Source organism: Typha latifolia, chromosome 13, assembly GCF_019914945.1.
Source record: "Typha latifolia isolate L0001 chromosome 13, TyphaL0001v2, whole genome shotgun sequence".
NCBI lineage: Eukaryota > Viridiplantae > Streptophyta > Magnoliopsida > Poales > Typhaceae > Typha > Typha latifolia.
This window is the reverse complement of record NC_133098.1, coordinates 1,429,330-1,444,723: the sequence shown is the minus strand read 5'-3', so window position 1 is coordinate 1,444,723 and position 15,394 is coordinate 1,429,330. Positions and strand designations below refer to the sequence as shown.

Sequence of the window (15,394 nt, the reverse complement as noted above, 5' to 3'; positions counted from 1 at the left end):
AGAGAAGTGGTGGCCTCCTCGTTTTGCCTTCCAAAAACCCCTTTGCATCTTTCTCTTTTAGACCCTTTGGAAAAGAGAGATGCACTAGTGTTCATGGTAAGTATTTTATACTTATCTGCAAAAAAAGGAAGAGCAAGGCCTTTACTTCTGCTTTCTTGAGAATGTGCTCCTGTGTTTCTACTATTTCAAGCTTACAAATCAAGAACTTGTAGAAAGGAAGATTTCAATTTTTTTTTTCAAGTACCTCCTAATCTGGGCAATTCTTCTTGCCAAAGCCAAGAAGAAGACAATGATATGTTCAGCTATCGATGGGAATAAAAACACCATTCCAAACTTGCAGATTATTTTAATACATGTCAGAATATGTAAGTCTTTTGTAACTCTCTCTCTCTCTCTCTCTCTCTTACACTTATTCCTCACCTAATTACTTCAATATGCACAGTAGATAAACTCACACTACACTGTTACATAGGAGGCCTGCCACTTGAGCTACTCTCAATATTGCTCCTGACTTAGAGAGGAAAACTTAGCTTAATCAATAGTGTCAAACTTAGCCTAATAAATTAAAATAGCTCAGCTTATGTACAACAGATCCCTCAATAGTCCTTGCACTTCTCTATGAGCTTTCTTGGAAGTTGAGGGATCTAGACAGAGCTGCAGGATTGACATGCATTATTTGGGAAGCTTCTAGATTGCTGTTCTTGATGTCGGTCTTCGTCCCAAAGGGCTTGAACAGCCCATTTCCAGTAAAAGCATCAGACATGTCATTCTTGAAGCCCATCGTCGCCCATATCGAGCTCTTTGCAGCTTCTTCTGGGTCATCAATCCTCAAAGTTTTAGGAATCCAGAGGCACCTCTCATGACTGCTTTGCTTTGCACCCTCGCCTTCGATGGCATCACCTTCCCTGGAATGCTTTCCTAGTGTTGGAGAACTTGGTCCAGGCCCTGAGAATCCATTGTTTGCGGAAACAATTGGTGACAACCATGGCATATTCCAATTGCCAGGTATAGTGCAGCCCCAATAGCTAATTGCAGGGTAGATTGGAAATGGAAAGCCAGAGGGGCTAAAAGCAGTAGGGACTGGAGTATTCCAAGGATAAGGCCAAGGAGATCCATTGGCATAGGGGAATTGAGGTGTGAATCCTTGACAATTTGGAATGACCGACTCTTGTCTAGTAGCTGCATTTCCATTGTCGCTTGTAGTATTTGAAGCCGTCACCGAAGTGGCACAAGAGTTCTCGTCACAATTCTCTGTTTGGTGGAATCCGTTTCTTTTGGAATTCTTCACCAACTTCTCTGCAAGATTGAGTACAGAAGCCATGGACTCACACAGAGGTGCGTCAGAACCAAAACTAAGAACTGTTCCATTGGGTGTCACCGGAGAATTCTGACTACCCTCAAGAATCTCAGAATGTGCTCCATGGATGGCGGCATCAGAGACAGTTAAGTGTCTGTACACCGATGACGATTTGCTCTTGCGACGACCAGCTCCTACGGGCACATTCCTCATGGATCCCCCTGCAGTCCAGTATCTCTGGCAATTCTTGCAGAAATGGCGGGGCTGGTTTACATTGTAATTGTTGAAATAACAAAACTTGGTGTCCAGGCTGCTGCATCTTGGACAAGGAAGTATCTTGTCAGGTTTCTTAAGAGTTCTCTCTGTGGAATTGCTTGATTCATTCTGTTGCTCTTCGGGCTTCGTCCCGTTCGAAGGTGGTGTCTCTTGTTCATCCGAAGAAAGCTTCTTCTCGGCTTCGGATCCGGTGGATGTGGTAAGGGATGGAGGCTCTTGATGATCAGTAGGAGGAGATTGTTGAGTCTGGTTCATAGAAGAGGTTGTAACGGGTGGCACAATTTGGTCATCTGAGTTATCTTTGGAGTCATCTTTGATCTTGGATTCTGGAGTAGATTCTTCCACTAGGATAGTCTGAAGATTTTAGGAGAGTTACTATTAGATCCTTTTTATTGGAATCTTCAAATAAAAGCTTAACACAATAGAAACCTAGCATCAAGACTGAAGTAAACAAGGAGTTCTACAAGTTCCATAATCAATTTCTATTCTATTTCAAGTAAATAGGATCGTATTACCTAATCTTATGATGAATACAAGAAAAGAATAGATAACAATAATTTGTCAGCTTGTTCTACTTGATAAGTTCCAGGATTATACCAGAACAAAGGTCAAATCAAATAGCATCTAATTCTACAGTTTTATATATGAGAAAATTTTCATCTATTTCATCCTAACAAAGAAATAATAACTATATGGAAAGTAACATCAAGTTATCCACAAAACAACCTAAAATCAACAAGAAAACATGGGGGAAAACAAAACCCATAACTCGAAACAACCAAAGATCAAATCTTTCCTCTTAAAAACCCCTCCCTCCATCCAATTCCAACACAGAGAACCCCATAAAAACCTCAAAAAGGAAGCAACTTTTGGCATCAAACAAAAAAGGCCCAACTTCTTCAAATCCAAAACAAAACAAAAAAAAAACACCCATAAAAGAACAAATCAATTCACCAACCTCCTCGCTCGCCGGAAGTGGAATCGTCCTCCCAAACAGCTTAATCGCCGGGTCTCTGCTCTCCCCCATCTCTTCTCTCGCTCTCTCTCTCTCTTTCTCTTCTCAAAACTTTCTAATTTACCCCTTACAAAAACTCGGGTACCTGCTCTCCTCTCCTCTGCTCTGTTCTCTTTCTCTTCTATTTTACCCCCCCCCCCCCTTAGTGGTGCAATTAGAAGAATAAAAACCTAAGGGTGGGGATGCCACGTAAGCAGCAGCTGTGGCCATTCCCAGCCACAAGTTTAGGTGTGTGGCCTTAGAAATGCGTAATTTGATTCTTTCTCCGGGTGGAAAAAGAAAGAAGAATTAAAAAGGAGAGAAAGCAACAGGGGAGGAAATGGGAGGGGTGGTGAGAAAGAAGGGGACTTTTCAAGTCCCAGTCAGCATCCAATTTGCATTTGGGCCCCGCCATTCCCCTTTGGCAGTTCTCTTCTCCTTTCCAAAATCTTCATTTCATGTTTATAATATTTAATTTTTTAGGGGATAAAGATGCTTAATTTGCCTACTTGGCCTCCTTTTGCTTGCTTTTTGCATCCATTGAACGGGTCTCCTTTTGTTTTTAAATGCTCTTTACTTTTTTATTCCTTTTTGCGGGTTCTTTTTGCCTTTTTTAACATTTCTATTCTTTTAATTATAATTTATTGCTAGAAATTTCCACAATATTTTCTTCTTAGTAGTGGCATCATTTTAATTTTTTTTTCTAAAATAATTTTTAACTGGGATACGTAAGTGTCTCCTACGTCAGCCATTAGGTCGAGCGGAAAATTATTTTTTATGCTCCGATTTTTTTTTTCTTTCTTTCGAAATTAGTTTACTTATAAGTTGACTACTTTATATAAGTAAAATTTAAATTAAAAACAGCCCACGTTTTGTTCTACTGTACATTCTATATTTTATTTATTTTATAATTCACATATCGTCCTTGACGATTTTATAATTAAGTCTCTCTTTTTTTCTATAATTTTTTTAACATTTTAATGTTATTTTAACTAATTGATATTGACTAAACTACTAAAATACTCTCACAATTATTTTTTCTCCTTTTTTCCCCTCCTCTGAATAAGACTTAGAAATATTTTTTTTACAAGTACCGTTTAAATTAACGGAGGAGAATGTTAAATAAAAATTACAAGAAAAAGTAAAGGTCGAGTTACAAAAACCTTACAGACAAACAAAATAGATAAACTGTAGGTGTAATTTATAAAATATTTAAGTTCGGAGAAAGAAAGGAGTTCATTCTAGTAGATAATGCAATAAATTGGCATGGCGTCGTACTAGTTTCTAGTTTCCAATAGGATTATTTACCATCAAATAGTACTTGGATTCAACTTGGACATGTGACATTGGGGGCCACCTTGAGCTTTATATTGTCTTTATCTCTAAACTTAAACATAGTTTGGATCCAGAAAGAAAAAGAAAAAGAAAAAGAAAAAAGAGAAATTTTTGTATAAAAAATTAATACCGGTAGAGTAAAATAAATATTCTCGTATGATTTAATAGGGTGGAGAAGTCCAACGAGATAGAATATGGATATAATAAATGTTTTATGTATGATTGTGTTGTTAATAGTAATTATTGCTCTATAAATATAAATTTCTAAATGAAAAAAAAATTTGCAACGTGAAAAGGACTAGCATAATGTCATTAGAAAAGTCCTCAATATATATATATATATATATATATATTCTTTCTTTATAGTGGTTGAGATTAAAATAGCAATAGTAAGTTAAAGGGGCTAATCTAGTAACACAAATATATTGCAACTTGGTGAAGAAAAAGAAGATATCAAAAGTTGGTAGGTGGAACAAATACAGAGTGGCCTAAATGAGATGGAATAAAATTATGTTTTTCAATAGGATAGAATTAGGAATAGTGAGTCTCATTTCTATTTTATTCCTAGATAAGTGAAATAAATTATCATACCATTTGTTGGGGGAAAAAAAAATCTAGCTAGCTTAAAGATCCTTCACCTAACTTACCAAATCTTTGAGCAATTTCTTTGGCCTCTTTTCTATAGCAATGATGCAAAGTATACATTTGGTATAGCCTTTGTAGGCCTTTGAGATATGTTACTCCCAATTGGTCAAAAGAATTTAAGTATTCCTCATTTTGGGCCTAATGGGCCCCCAGCCCACAGTGAGTATAGAAGTAGGTCATACACAATCCAACCAGGATTGGCTTTCAATCCCTTGTTTATATTAAGATAACCCCTTTTAGGTATGGTTTCGAATTCCGTTCCGGCCAATCTCATGTGAGTCGGTTCGGGTTAGATAAGCGCTATCATATTAATCGTATATATCTGACCCCTTTTTGCATTCGTATTTGAGAATAGCTGAAGTTTGTTAGATGTGCACGATTAAATACGTTCTCGCACATCTAATGACTACCTAGACCGGCTTGCATGGATTAGGCTGGACAAAAATTTATGTGTTTTTCTAGGTATTAGATGAGTTATTCACTCTAATTGATTCATGTTAGTAGGAGTGTAATCGAGCCAAATTTGATCATATCTTTGTTCAATCTTGAATTGAAATTAATTTTGAACCTAAGCTAAAATATCATCAAGCTTAAATCAGTTGGAGTCAATTCGAACCTAATAGAACAAGCCTATTTCGAGCCACTTGAGAAGCATGTTCTTCTAGTTTCATATTAATATTTGGTTCTGTTTAAATTTTACAATCTCTTGTATTTATACCTATCAGCACAGATCAAATCCACACCGAATCAATGCTGTAGAAGTTGGGAGATTTAGTAATGCAGTGGAAGGTACAAATAGTTGAAAGTTACATCTACTTTCTAGGTTGGTAACTATGATGAATCCTTTTCCAACAACCCACCATTATCTTTTGACTTGAACTTCATTGGTAGGAGGATTCGAGTGTTTGACTCTTGAGGCTCTCAGGGAATTTGGACATCATCATCTATCACATTTCACACCCCACTTAACCTTACATTGTGTTACTACTTTCCTCTATGCACATTGACTTCATCACTGCCACTGCAATTAGCATTTGTTTGTTGTCATCTAGTTATAATATATGTGGAGAAATGGGATCAAATGATAGTTTTCTTAGCAACATTATTGACATTTAATTAAAAAAGTAGAGAGAGTGAGAGTTAGGTAGATGCCCATTTGCAACTCAGGACAGGGTGTTTCCCAACCTTTTTGACTTTCAGGGTGATGCATACCCATGATCTTATGGTTAGCATAAAAGGAGGGCAAGTAGGGCTTATGACATCAATATCTACTCAGAGATGGGAGATATGGAGAAGATATCCATCCATCTATCTATGATCCTATTGGTTTTCTTTGCTCTAGTAATCTCCTCCAATGCTATTCCTTCCACAAGTAAATCAATCATCTCATTAGCCTTAAACTCTTGCAGTACAAATCCTTTTCCTTTTTTCTTCCAAGTAAAGCTGATACTGATTTCTTTGCTACAGGAACGCAAAGGCTTCTGCAAGTAACTGGAGGAACTCCAATTCTTGAGGGTCTTCCAAAGGTACCTTCAACTTTTCATTCCACTCTGAGCTCATCCTTTTTCATATTTTATTATACATGTAGATATCCTAAAAGACATAATTAATCAAGCATGACAGCCATTGACAAGTTCTAAATTGATGAACAATAGGTAAGCATGGAGGAAGCTACACTAGAGGATGGCATCAGAGGAAGGTTGGACTTGCAGATGAATGACTACCCAGGATCTGGTGCTAATAATAGGCACACTCCGAAGCCACCAGGAAAGATTTGACACAGAAATTGATCAAAATGATTTGTAGTACAATCTAACAACTTACAAGATAGAGAGTGTGGGATGTGACAAAGGTATCAGCTGCATATTATAGACTCTGCACCATTGAAATCTCTCAGACAATTAGTGGAATGCTACCTTTTTGAAAAAGTGTATTTTTGTTGTTTTGGGAATTAAGTTACATATTTTGCGAGAAATGATAGGATTCCTCATTGGCCCAGCCCGGCCTTAAAATTAGGCTAAATTTTAGGCCCGTCGAGCATGTCGACAGAGTCCGGTAGGCCGGCCGTCGAAACCTCGGCCCAAATGATAATTTCAGATCATGAGCTATTTGCCATTAATTTTATTTTATTTTATTTTAATTTTTATTTTTTGAGCACAATATTCTTGGTTCTAAATTGGCATAAAATTCAGATCATGATGCTTTTGCATACAATGACAATTTATCTTGGCCACATCCATTCCCAGTGACACCTAAAGATAAAAATTTAGCAAGTGGGGTATCTAGCCACTTCTTTATCTGATTCCCTGGGCCATATCCTTGGCCTCCTTTGTATGCTTTTGAGTTCTTGATGATCTCTTTAGGAATTATTGAAGACCACCTTCTCCAAATGACTTGTGACCGACTCACCCACTCTCTACTGACCACCACCCCTCCCCCTCTCTGGGGTCTCTCAGCATCATCCCAGAATCTGCTTTACTTGTTTTGGAATATATTAAAGGGAGAAAGCATTTGCAAGTACAGCAGCTGGTTATAAAGAAAAAGCCACTCTGATTGCTTCCATTGCTGCTATTCTCTGAATCATGCATAGGGATGTGTTGGATGGAAGCTTTTCCTTTTTGTTGGGTGTAAGCTTCAATGACACTAAAAACTACAAATTAAAAGGGCATCAGTGGCATATAGTATATACCACAAATCCTCTTTTATTAATTCAATGATTCTCGATATATAAGGGCAGGAGGTCCTGAGTTTGAATATTATTTATTGAAGTATTTTGGAACTTATTCCAAATTAATTGTCACGGCAATGATGCATATGGCACCACTTTGAAGACCAATCATCAAATACTTATTCCAGCTAGCACACCACATCCAAAGAATATGATTAAGTAACCTACTTTTGTAGATTTGTCACTTCTCGCCAACAACTAAATAATACTAGATTTCGCAATCAAACGTAAGTTTCGATCAAGTATTTGAAACTATTAAGAGGTAAAATGTATCCAGCTTTTACCATAATTAAAAACAAGAGACTTGAAATAATGGTACTAGATGGATTTACTATTATGGTTTGGCTTTTCTCTAGTTGTAAATCTAATTGCATTCAATGGTTAGATCCTATGAAGTCATCAAATTTTTTTTTTAAAAAAAAAGAGAGAGAGAGAGAGAGAGAGGAAAGAAACAACAGTGTATGGGCTCCAATTGAACTGCTTGGAAAGACACATTTGAATAAAGATGTGATCTTGCTTCTTTTGTAACTTAGCCATCATTATTTATGCCCTTTGGACTGGTCTGTCTCTTGTGAGCTTTGTTCTCATCCATGGAGTAATGAGGAGTGGGTTTGAAAAGTTCTTCTATTCGGTGATCTGGATTAGATTCCTCGATTGCCCCATCACCACAAAAGCCAAAGATGATTGTCCAGCTCTATCAAAGAAAACATTGATACCTTCTGGTTGTGTCAAATAATTCTTTGGACATTTGCAACTTTTCTTTTCCTCCTAATATTTCTTAGAAGAATACTTGTGATAAGAGTTGTAGTCGGTTATGTAGCACACTCATTATTCAATGTGGTGGGGCTCTCTCAAATGAAGAAGAGAATCCAACAGAGAAGGGGAGAGAGATGTAGGGAGGAAACAGCAAGAAAACAATCCATGAATTCTTCCTTTTTCTATCCTTTTGAGACCCATATTTTTGCACAGTTTTGCTTTTCTCTGATTACTGCATCAAAGATTCCCTTCTCTCTGAGGTCAAAGAAGTGAAAAGAAGAAAAGAAAAGTTGGAGCAAATATTAAAGAAGATGAAACCACAGCTCACGCATATATTCTTCCACCAGACCCACTTATGTTTTCAGATTGAGTGAAGTCTAAGGACAGCAATAGAAATAGGAGCACATCCTAAAGTTTTTTATATCTTGAGGCTAACCCGAGAAACATTACACTCTTCATGTGTCTTGGTTCAATTAGGCAATCACAGGAAATGGCCAACCAAAGCAGCAACCAAGGGCTGGTTCTATCAGTAGATGCAAAGCCGCGGCTTAAATGGACTCGAGAGCTTCACGAGCAATTCGTCGATGCAGTCTTGCAGCTCGGTGGCGTGGATAGTAAGTCGCGAATTTTTCAAGTTTGATCATGATTTGAATGATTGATTTTTTATTCTTTGAAATTTAAGAAGAAAAAAATGGTCTCTTTTTCGATCTTAGAAGCGACGCCTAAATCAGTTATGCGAGTAATGAGGATTCCAGGGCTTACTCTATACCATCTGAAGAGTCATCTGCAGGTATATTATCCGTTCTTATCGACGACCCAATTCATCTCATATCAGAAGGATAATTACTTGCAACCATTGATGCTGTATTGATTCTTACTGCAGAAGTACAGGCTCGCGAAGCACCGCAAAGAAATCATTGTTCACGATGACGGAGAAGGTGAGATGCATGCATGCTTTTCGAGCATTTATTTTCGACAAATTTCTAGCACGGAATCCAATGTTATTCTGAAGCAGATTGCGAGGCAGCAAGCAGTGGATCCTCAGAGCGAAGAGCTACTCAAAATGAAGAGAACAAAGCACATCCTAAGCTAGATGAGTAAGACTAGATACATACATGTAAACTTTTTTGCATACTAGATCAGTCTCGTAGTCTGGTTATAAAGAAGATTTCTTTTGTTTCAGGGATATGTTACAGATGCAGATGGAGGTGCAGAGAAAGTTAAAGGAACAAATCGAGGTAAATTTTACGCAAACATTTAACAATCAGTTACAAGGTTGAAACTTTCCTAACTGAGAATATTAATGGCCTCAATTAGGTTCAGAGACACCTGCAGCTAAGGATAGAAGCACAAGGGAAGTACTTGCAATCCGTGCTGAGGAAAGCCCAGGAAACGCTTGCAGGATACTCTTCGAATTCGATGAGCATGGAAGCCGCGAAGGCCGAGCTCTCTGAGCTAGTCTCCGCCGTCGAGACCGAGTGCCTGAGCTCTCCTTCTTCTCATCACTGCTTCATTCCTCACAGATCACAGTATGCTGATTGCTCCACAGACAGTTGCTTGACTTCATCAGAGAAGCCTGAGAGGAAGAGTGGAATGCAACATAAGCTAGAGAGCAGCTCTTCTTCATACAATGGCAGTGAAGAGTCTGATGAGAGTGATCCTAATAGAAGGAGAGGAATCGGGTTGAAGAGGAATGCCATTTTGGAGCAGAGTACAAGTGGGAAGAGGATTGTTATGAAGAGACAAGGCAGTTTTGAGGGGTCAGAAGAGATTGATCTGAACAACTAGTCAAGCATATGGAGAAGAAAGAGTTCATTTGATCTTGCAGGCTAGAGTGAGATCTCATTTTGAGGAATATAAATTTTAATATTCTCTCACTTGGTTCTTTCTTGTCGTTTAATGTGTGTATATGGCTTCTGGCATCAAATTTAAGGGGGTATATATATGATATGATATGATATGATATGATATGATATGATACACACATTATGATGTTGCAGTGCAGGAAATGACAAATGAAAGTTTAGAAGAATTTTCCCCTTCTATTTTGATTTTCTTACATTAATCGTATTTGAATATAACCCCCTATATTATGTATTATAAAAGAGAGAGAGAGACATGTTTATACTCTTATCATTCTTGGGACTCTTATTTAACTCTTGTAAATAAAATATAAAATAAAATATTTTTTCTTTCTAAAAAAATTTATAAGTTAAGTTAGTAAATATGTGTAAGTTAATTATAAGCTACATAATTAAGCTAACTCTTCTATCTACTATATAAAATAGATAACTAAACTAATTCTTTTAAAAAAATAAATAACAAAGCACTCGATAAAAACTTCATCAAACATTAACTCTCTCGTGAAATCGAATTGATAATCTTTGTCATATACCGAATAAGACGTAACCAGTCAGCTATAACAGAGTGCTACTAATAATAAAAGTAAACTGTTGGGAGTAAATTACAAAATTCTCAAGAAAATTATTGCTCGGGTAGTAAAAATTTGGAAAAACCTCGTCACCGCCTCCTCTACGAACAAAATTATCTCCTTAATATACAAAAGAAAAAAAGAAGAAGAAAAAGAATTGATCACCGGTTACCACCATCGCGGCCATCGTCTCCTCCTCCTCCCTCCTCCCCTCTTCTCCTACCAATAGCAATCGCAACCCACATATCCCTCCTCCTCCTCCCTGACCTCTCCTCCGCCTCCTCCCTTCTTCCACCATCCTTCTTCCCCTCCTCCTCCTCCTCCGCCGGCATGTGAAACCGGCAAACCGGACAAGACCCGTGCAATCCCAACCACCTCCCGATACACCCCCCATGAAACCTATGCTTGCAAGGCATCTCCTTCACTACTACTTCCTTCTCCTCCTCCTTCCTCTCTCCAAACCCGTCCAAGCAAACCGCGCACTCCTCCCCAATCTCCTCTTCCCCCACCTCCACCGTCCTCATCGCCTCGATCGCCGCCCTCCCCGCCGGTGGGATCCCGATCCCGCCGGCGCCGCCTCTCTCCGCTGCGACAACCGCAGCCAGCACCTCTGCGTCGCCGCCTTCCTCCACCACCACGATCGCCTGGGTCACGGCGTTCACCAGCACAATCCGACCCCTCTCCGCCGCCATGCCGACAAAAATCAAGCAATCGAGATAAGAGAGAGTAGGAAGAGTAGAAGAGCCGAGATATACTCGAGGGGTGATTTGATCCTTTTTGGAAGGATTCGGTAGTCTTCCCTATCGGGTCCTTATCCGGATCTTCTTGTTCTACGAATAATTCCAGGAACTGTAAGAAGAATAACTGCGTGAGATTGGTGTGTTTTTGGATTCAAGTTTGAGACGACGATGGGTTTAATTATTGGCATGAGATATTTCTTTACGGATGTGATCATAATGTGGACACTTGCCCTTGCTGGTGTCCTTTTCTGGGTGGGAGACGAGGATAGATATTTCTCAAAAATAATGGAATAATACAGCATATAGATATAGTCTGTTTGGCACAGTGGAATATGAAAGCTTTTCCGCGATAAATAAACGGATTATCTCACTCTTTTGTTAACTCAAAAAGAAAAATTAACTCATTTATTCTTGGTCATACATTCGAAATAATACTAGATCTTTTATCCCAGTTCAAACCTAATAGAAGTCTTATTTAAGCTAGTCGGATCGAGCTTTTAATCTTAAATTAAATAAAGCTAATATTGGATCAAAGTGGAGATGAATTTAAACCATTAGATATTGATCTAATGGTAGTAAATAATTCAGAGATAATGTTATATATATATAATTTTTAAATTTATGGAGTCAAGCTTAAGGGAATGGACTCATGGTCGTGGAGCTTGAGACAGACCATAGGTACTCGACGAGTTTGATAACCCTAACTTTCTCCTCTCTTTTTTTTGGTGTTCTTTTTCTTTCTTTTCTTCGTCTCTCTTTCTATATGCTATTTCACGTCAGTTGTGGTTGAATCTGTAAGGTAACGACATCAGAGGCGAAGGCCTTGGCTCTACCACTCATACGCCACCCTACGGTTTGAGTCAAGTTGATCTTGATTGCCGAAGCCTTTCTCTAGTGTTGCAAATTGGCTTTTTGCCTAGGCTTTTGTCAGCCACCCCTTCAAACTATATCCTCTATCATTTGCATCCCGATGCATATGCCATCTCACTCCGATAGCAAGTCTAGACTCTTCTAGCTTATTTCGCCCATCTCCACTTCTATGCTTCTCATCGCTGTTGAACGGATCGAGCTGCTAGAGTGTTTTGTGTTGCTGTTTTAAGTGTATATTAAATTCTGATATGTCGAGTTATTCTTTGTTGCTGATGGCTATCGTTTGTCGTTTTTCTTTGTTTTAATTTACAGTATTGTTTGTTTATGCTTATTGAATGTTGTGGTGTAAAATTTTCTGTACAGTTTATTTTCATTGTTGTCGTCGATTCTCCTCTTTTTTTAAAATGAGTGCTTGTTCTATTATATGTGTTTCTATTGTTGCTTTATCTGTTTCTCAAATTAGTGTGGGGCTTTTTCTTAAATTTTTACCTCTTTTCTTGGTATCAAATTGTGACCAATCTCTTGAGACCTAATGATTTATAACATTTTTTCCCAAAGACAAAAAAACATGATGCCGTCCTTATCTGAATTGAAATGGGGTTATAAGGTTGGCTTCCATGTGGAAGGCCCATAGAGGCCTTGTAAGATAGCCAAGTTTAATGGGCTTATATAGAAGATGGTCTGTGAGATATCTGTAAATTAGTATCATGGCCATATCGTTTACTGTACCCAAGAATTGAGATACAAAGTCGACTCCTTTCTCCTCTCGAAACCTCGTTACCTTTCGACTTTGTTGCAGTTGAAGTCTTGGGTAAACTCTCCTTCAAATCTTTGTGTATTCTTGATGAATTTACTAAGTCTTTTCCTTGATTCATTGCATCTGTGTTGCTATTAACCGATTTTTTTCATCTAATTCGTATAACCCTATTTTATTTTGCGTTGTAACTATGTGATGTTTGGGTATTTAGAGGACTAGGTGGTAATGGGAAAAGGCTCGAAGCCAAAGGAGGCACCAAGCAAAGGAAAGGGAAAGCAGGCTGCTACTGGTGGCGATGAGAGCGCATCCAAGGGTAAAGGGAAGGCTGGGAAGTCAGCGGATGGCCTTGGTACCTGTACCTATGTTAAAGGTGATACTTTTTTTTTCCAGTTATGATTTTTAGTTTTAGATTTAGTGTACACAATCAAAGAGCTTAAGAACTTCTAAGACGTTGAGGGATAGGGATGCAAAGTGGAAATCGCTTGAATTAAACCATAATTTTGCAGGTTAACTTGTCTATATGCTTATTGTGCAGCATGTTCTGAACTATGTCAGTGTTTGTTATTAATAATGGACTGAGTCAGTTGACTTTATTGAGATGTATCTTTGTAGCTTATTGTGATCCACAGCTGAACATGCCAATTCTGTGTATGCATAAGGACTTTCAAATATGGGTACTGAAGATACTAACATCACAGCTTCATGTCATATTTTATAACTACCATGAAGGATGGCAAAATATAACAATCATTTAGAAGTTAGATCCTTAGTTATGGTAGTGGATATAGTATGGATCTTAGCCACCTCAATATACACACCAATTATTTATCAACAGACTCAGCATGAGCTGGATTTGGGTTTAGAGAAAACAGTGGAAGAGCCATGATGAGGCTTTTCTCAATAAAAGCGTATATCTGGAATACAAACTAGAGGCTGGTTAATTACTTAATATATGTAGGTTTGTCATAAATCTCTTTCAAAGACAAGGCTCTGTGGAAAGATTGAGCTTGAGTCCAGGTTGGTTATGCCATGTTAGTCATCAGTGGAGCATTGTGGGAATTTTTGTTTAAGATTTAGGTAAATTCTAGCCTTGTTCTTTGCTGCCTATGCTTGGACCAGAAGTTTTGTAGTGTTACTTTATATCTGGCATCTACTTACTCAGTAAGAGATTGTTTTTCTCTCCTTTTTCTTGCTTTCTTCTCTTTCCCAGCAAGGCATGTCTTGTGTGAAAAACAAGGGAAGATTAATGAAGCATATAAGAAGCTCCAAGATGGTTGGCTAGACAATGGAGACAAAGTCCCTCCTGCTGAATTTGCAAAGGTAATCTTTATGGCATCCGATGGACTTGGGTTGAATTGTTAAATCATAGGATAGTAGTCATAATTTTTGTTAACCAATAAAAATATGCTTCTTAACCTGTGTCCTAGCCCTCCAAGTGCTTTAGCATTTAGATAGTTAAAATTGACAAAACTCTTCGCGGTTTTCTTGTATGATTGTGTTTCTGAGAGGCTGCTTCTCTTTTTGCACTTATCTTGTTATGAAAGTTGCAAACAGCAATCCCAAATTCCCAATATTAAGAACAACCTGATTTGGAGTCTTAGACAAGCATTACTCGCTACAGAAGAGAATATTGCCTTATATAAGGTCAGATGTCCAATGCTTTTACTTTCTATGGATTTCAGGAGGGTTCATGGCTCTTCACATTTCCTGTACTTAGGAAGACTCTTAAAATACCATGTTTTAACTTTTAACTGCATAAGATAGGGTGCTTTTGTTTGTTTTTTTTAATCTGAGTATGGTTTCATCTGGAAAAGCAGCAGATATTCACAGGAGAGATCTACTCATCAAGGTACTAGTTTTGTGCTCATAATGTTGCTAAAATTTATTTTGCTCTGTTTGTTTCATTCAGATCGCAGCAGAATACTCTGAATGCCCATCAGGAAAGAAAGGTGGAGATCTTGGATGGTTTCCTAGGGGCAAAATGGCTGGTCCTTTTCAGGATGTCGCGTTTAGCACCCCTATTGGAGCTACTAGTGCACCATTCAAGTCGACGTAAGTTTTCAGTTACCTTCCATGCCACAAATATTACAGCCATGCTAAGCATCAATTTCTGCAAGAATCTTCTCATTGAGTTTGCAGTTCGGGACTTTGGCATGCCGTCATTTCATGTATACTGCTTATCGAAAGTTTATTCAAAACCGAAGTCCATTCCTCCAGTTTGAAGCATCATTTCTTGCTTGGATTAATCCTCGGCATTTTGGAACTCATGCAGGCACGGCTACCATTTTATCCTGTGCGAGGGTAGGAAAAATTGATCATCTATTTTGCGATCTTAAATTCTGGAGTCTTGTCTCAGAAAAGCAAAAGCAAAAGCAAAAGGAGGCAGTCTTTTTGTTTCTCCTAAATCTGAGTGTTACCTCTTGACTTCATTTGTGTTCCTTTTTGAGATCTCTACTTGAACTATGTTTGGCTGTAATTGCTACTTTATGTTTGTTATTTGAGCTACTAAGATATGATAATGAATACTTTGACACTCTCAATAAGACCTGAGATTTTTTTGGGGAA

General features: G+C 38.1%; 4 protein-coding genes across 4 annotated transcripts; 3 read left to right on the top strand and 1 right to left on the bottom strand.

The window, feature by feature from the left end:
- Positions 1–326: 326 nt before the first annotated feature.
- LOC140799960 (cyclic dof factor 1-like) lies at positions 327–2,836 on the bottom strand. The gene is made up of 2 exons (XM_073154552.1): positions 2,532–2,836; positions 327–1,927 (listed from the first exon to the last, which is right to left on the bottom strand). Exons 1-2 carry the CDS (start codon positions 2,598–2,600, stop codon positions 617–619), a joined length of 1,380 nt encoding a protein of 459 aa, XP_073010653.1. The 5' UTR covers positions 2,601–2,836; the 3' UTR covers positions 327–616.
- A 2,947-nt stretch (positions 2,837–5,783) lies between these two features.
- Positions 5,784–6,475, top strand: LOC140799749 (uncharacterized). The gene is made up of 3 exons (XM_073154206.1): positions 5,784–5,919; positions 6,015–6,073; positions 6,203–6,475. Exons 1-3 carry the CDS (start codon positions 5,826–5,828, stop codon positions 6,323–6,325), a joined length of 276 nt encoding a protein of 91 aa, XP_073010307.1. The 5' UTR covers positions 5,784–5,825; the 3' UTR covers positions 6,326–6,475.
- Positions 6,476–7,806: 1,331 nt separating this feature from the next.
- Positions 7,807–10,076, top strand: LOC140799748 (myb family transcription factor PHL8-like). The gene is made up of 6 exons (XM_073154205.1): positions 7,807–8,645; positions 8,745–8,821; positions 8,915–8,969; positions 9,047–9,128; positions 9,215–9,269; positions 9,349–10,076. Exons 1-6 carry the CDS (start codon positions 8,489–8,491, stop codon positions 9,817–9,819), a joined length of 897 nt encoding a protein of 298 aa, XP_073010306.1. The 5' UTR covers positions 7,807–8,488; the 3' UTR covers positions 9,820–10,076.
- A 2,626-nt stretch (positions 10,077–12,702) lies between these two features.
- Positions 12,703–15,372, top strand: LOC140799636 (uncharacterized). Its single transcript, XM_073154022.1, has 5 exons — positions 12,703–12,883; positions 13,041–13,199; positions 14,040–14,149; positions 14,739–14,881; positions 15,102–15,372. Exons 2-5 carry the CDS (start codon positions 13,055–13,057, stop codon positions 15,142–15,144), a joined length of 441 nt encoding a protein of 146 aa, XP_073010123.1. The 5' UTR covers positions 12,703–12,883; positions 13,041–13,054; the 3' UTR covers positions 15,145–15,372.
- The last annotated feature ends 22 nt before the right edge of the window (positions 15,373–15,394 follow it).

Bases quoted from the DNA above. Each gene is read 5' to 3' on its own strand.
- LOC140799960 (XM_073154552.1), bottom strand. From the start codon at position 2,600: ATGGGGGAGAGCAGAGACCCGGCGATTAAGCTGTTTGGGAGGACGATT. The intron at 1,928-2,531 runs GTTGGTGAATTG...TAAAATCTTCAG, and splicing joins CACTTCCGGCGAGCGAGGAG to ACTATCCTAGTGGAAGAATC.
- LOC140799749 (XM_073154206.1), top strand. From the start codon at position 5,826: ATGGGAGATATGGAGAAGATATCCATCCATCTATCTATGATCCTATTG. The intron at 5,920-6,014 runs GTAAATCAATCA...TCTTTGCTACAG, and splicing joins CAATGCTATTCCTTCCACAA to GAACGCAAAGGCTTCTGCAA. The intron at 6,074-6,202 runs GTACCTTCAACT...GATGAACAATAG, and splicing joins TTCTTGAGGGTCTTCCAAAG to GTAAGCATGGAGGAAGCTAC.
- LOC140799748 (XM_073154205.1), top strand. From the start codon at position 8,489: ATGTGTCTTGGTTCAATTAGGCAATCACAGGAAATGGCCAACCAAAGC. The intron at 8,646-8,744 runs GTAAGTCGCGAA...TTTCGATCTTAG, and splicing joins GCAGCTCGGTGGCGTGGATA to AAGCGACGCCTAAATCAGTT. The intron at 9,129-9,214 runs GTAAGACTAGAT...CTTTTGTTTCAG, and splicing joins GCACATCCTAAGCTAGATGA to GGATATGTTACAGATGCAGA.
- LOC140799636 (XM_073154022.1), top strand. From the start codon at position 13,055: ATGGGAAAAGGCTCGAAGCCAAAGGAGGCACCAAGCAAAGGAAAGGGA. The intron at 13,200-14,039 runs GTGATACTTTTT...TCTCTTTCCCAG, and splicing joins TACCTGTACCTATGTTAAAG to CAAGGCATGTCTTGTGTGAA. The intron at 14,882-15,101 runs GTAAGTTTTCAG...GAACTCATGCAG, and splicing joins AGTGCACCATTCAAGTCGAC to GCACGGCTACCATTTTATCC.